At 48.4% G+C, this 3,551-nt stretch overlaps 1 protein-coding gene across 1 annotated transcript; it reads left to right on the top strand.

Moving 5' to 3' along the window:
- Window positions 1–2,354: 2,354 nt before the first annotated feature.
- On the top strand, window positions 2,355–3,231 carry LOC109706411 (BAHD acyltransferase DCR-like; the record flags this gene model as incomplete). The annotated part of the gene is made up of 1 exon (XM_020227222.1): window positions 2,355–3,231. A coding segment is annotated over one exon (573 nt), but the record flags the coding sequence as incomplete, so codon positions are not given.
- Window positions 3,232–3,551: the final 320 nt, after the last annotated feature.

Genomic DNA, 3,551 nt, shown 5'->3' with positions numbered 1-3,551 from the left:
AGGTTGAGATGGGTGCTGAATCTGAGACAGCAAAAGAAGAAGAAGGTGAGCCACAACAAGTAGAAGGAGGAAATGTCTACGAGGCTAGGAGTATCAAGGAGTCAGGTAACCAAACCCAATTAATTTTGAATGATGATCGAAACCTGCATAGCCTCATTGACTTCGGGATTGCAAAAGCTACCAGAGTTGAGTTTACTACGGTTGCACCCTTGATAGTGATAGCAGACCCTGAGCACAAGGTGCTAAGCGAAAATTCTTGCCCTCAGTTTGCAAGAAAGGAGCCAGGACACAAATTCTTTGCTGATTCGAGAGAATTGAGGCTCGAAAATTCTGACATAGTGCTTAGAATTGATTGGATGAAGGAATATAGGCAAGTGCCTTTTGATCCAGGACCTAACAAGGTGACCACTCGTGGCATTGAAGAAAGATTTTCGCAAAGGCTTGTCACCCCAATCAAGCTACCAATGATAATCAAGCAGGGAGTACAAGTAATAGAAGCTCGGCACTATCGGATTAGATCTGGAGCAATAATGGAGGAATTACATGCTTGCATACAAAAGCCACTTAGAGAAGTTAAAGATTCTACTCAAGAGAAAGAATTTGTCGCAGTTCTGTTGGGAGTGAACAAGAAATGCTTTGAGATACAACAAATCAGTGATCAACAAGAGGTGGAATTTGCAACAATGCTAAGGCAGCAAGAGAGATCACAAGACTTGCAGGTACAAGTGCTAAGTCAAATTCTTGGTCCGACAGGAGTTTGCCTTAGGTCAACCCTTGTTAGTTGGTATAAGAGGGGGGTAGCACCAATTATTAAAATGCCTCACCCTAGCTCACTGTCATTGGCTTATGAGCAAGCCAAGCTGAAAGAATCTAATAGAGAATTGGGTTATTTCCCTACAATCTCAATCCCTTCTGAGAATGCTAGAGTGAACTTGATTGTAAGTTGGTGCAAGCAAAGTGATCAGGTCAAGTGCAATCTTAAGGAGCAACCGAATACGAATTGGTGTCAGGGAATGAAGCACCATATTGATAAAAGAAGAAGTGAGGGAGTTCTTGAAGGAGAAGAACAGATATACCCAGAATTATTACCCTACAAGCATTCCAGCAAGACTATGGAGAAAATTCTAGAGCTCCCATTTTGCCAGTATACACTTTGCCACATCTCAGAGCAAACAAGTCGGGCGGCGCGCCGGTTGCGACTGCCTGAAGGCCCAAGGGTGAGCCCCCGCCCCAGCAGGAGCCGCCGTCCGTGCTGCCAACCCGAGGTGTTAGGCGAATGTGGACACAATGGGAAACACCTCAAACCGGCGCAAAGTGGGGTGAGAAAACAGAACAGAGGTTCAAACATGGCTTAAAAGAAGCAATTTTGAAGAAGAAGAATGTGCTGTTGGGAAAGCAAATGGGTGATCCCAAAACCAGTTCAAAAAGTTCCATCCTTGAGGACAAGGATGAACTTAAGGGGAAGGGATTGTAATGACCTGAAGTATTAAGTAGTCTAATAGCTAGCAGGGGAAGGAAGTAAAAATGTCTAACTTTACAATAGTAAGAGCAGAAATAATGGCCGCAGCAAGTGAGGAAAAGCGCGCTTGATGGAGCAGACCGGCGAGCTTGAACAGGCTGGCGAAGGGTGGCCCGGGCGGAGCCTTGGCGGGGCGGAGGAGCTTGGGTGTCCTCGGAGCGGAGAGAGAGCAGAAGAAGGACCGAGGTTGGAGGAGAAGTCCGACGGATCTTGGTTTTTGGGGCGAAGAAGAGAGCAGGCGGGTCGGAGCCTCAAGCCTTCGGAGCGGAGGAAAAAGGCGAGCCCAAAACCCGCAGGGTCGCGGATGATGCGGAGAAGGAGGAGTCCGGCACCCGTTTACCCACTCACTAGCACTACCGGACCGGAAGGCCCAGAGAGGTGGCCCAACAACCCCGAATGGCAGCCCAACCAATCAGCATCTCATTTTTGGTCACTTTGCTGTTTAGTCCTAAGAGATTATGTAATTTCCATTCCAGTATTAATCCTGAGAAGTATAAGTACGAGATTGTATGGCAAACAGAATTATGAATGAAAATGAAATAGTCTATTTCTCCCCCAAAGGTTCTTCTCCAAACCCTTCTTCTTCTCTATCCCTTATCTCTATCCCAATTCTTTTTCCTAACCCTCACCTCTCAATCCTCATCTATCTATCTCTCTACCTCTATTTCTCTTCTCTCTATCTCAATCCCAATTTCTATCTTTATTTTCTCACCTCTCTAGCCTCGGTTACCGATTACGTTACCTCGGATCCGCGACCAGAAGTACCAAGAACCTGAACCGAGCCATAAGGGATATTACAAAAGCAAAACACAAAAAAACACACCTGGTGTGGTGAATCGTGCAGTTCACGAAGCTGAAGGACGGGGTGGCGATCGGGTGCGCGTTCAACCACGCGATCCTGGACTGGCACTCGACCTGGCACTTCATGTCGTCCTGGGTCGAGCTCTCCCCCGAGCTCTCCCGCGGCGGCGGCGGCGGCGGCGGCGGCGGCTGCTGCCCCTCCGTCGTCCCCATCCTCGACCACGCCCTCGCCGCCCATCGTTCCCCCTCTCCCTCCCTTCTCCCAGTCGCCCCAGAGTCCCTCGACCCCAACAGCCCCGCCAAACCCCTCATCCACCGCCTCTTCTCCTTCCCCCAAACCCTCGTCGACCAAATCAAGCTCGCCACCAACCAAAACCCTAACCCTAACCCCGAGGGCCCCGATTCCGAGCCCGAGCCCGAGCGCGAGCCCGAGACCAAGACCAAGCCGAAGCCCTTCTCGACCTTCCAGTCGCTCGGCGCGCACATGTGGCGCGCGGTGGCGCGGGCGCGGGGGCTCGCGGCGGACGAGCTCACGGTGTTCGCCGTGTTCGCGGATTGCCGGGGCCGGGTCGACCCGCCCGTGTCCCCGGCCTACATCGGGAACTAGTGAGAGGGGGATCGCTTCTTGTGGTCTGTAGGGTGTGGATCCGGTGGGTTGCAGGATTTCTTTGCGAAAAAATGGAGGAGGAAGGTAAAGAGGCACAAGGGTTTGTTGGGAGGGGGGAGGAGAGAGAGAGAAAAAGAAAGAGAAAAAAAGGAAGAGAGTAACTCTGTGAATGGGCAGAGGAGGGTTGCGTGTGAGAGGTGAAAAAAATTGCGGCAACCAAAAATAAGCGCCAAATCTAAACTATTAACGACGGGATGATCCTCATCTAACACGGCGGAAATAATATTGGTCGTTAAAGATCTAATTAATTTATTTTTTTAATGGGAAAGCGGATCTCTACATTTTTAACGACCAAAATTGGTCCCTGTCGTTAAAATTTAGTCGTTATATATAGATCCCAACCTTCATCTTTGTCTGCTTTGTAAAGAAAAATAAGTTTAATATATATATACATATATATAGTACTGCACATATATATGTAAACAAGGAACTTTTGCATTAAAGAATATGTGCAAGTACCAATTAATATGCTTGCGGCAAAACAAGAGGCAAGTGAAACTACATAATCATACCTCTTTGTACTTGAAGACATTGAAATATATTTCACTGCTTGGTACTTTGAAT

Source organism: Ananas comosus, unplaced genomic scaffold (assembly GCF_001540865.1).
Source record: "Ananas comosus cultivar F153 unplaced genomic scaffold, ASM154086v1, whole genome shotgun sequence".
Classification (NCBI taxonomy): domain Eukaryota; kingdom Viridiplantae; phylum Streptophyta; class Magnoliopsida; order Poales; family Bromeliaceae; genus Ananas; species Ananas comosus.
Note: the sequence above shows the minus strand (reverse complement) of the source record. Positions and strands in the feature narration are given on the sequence as shown.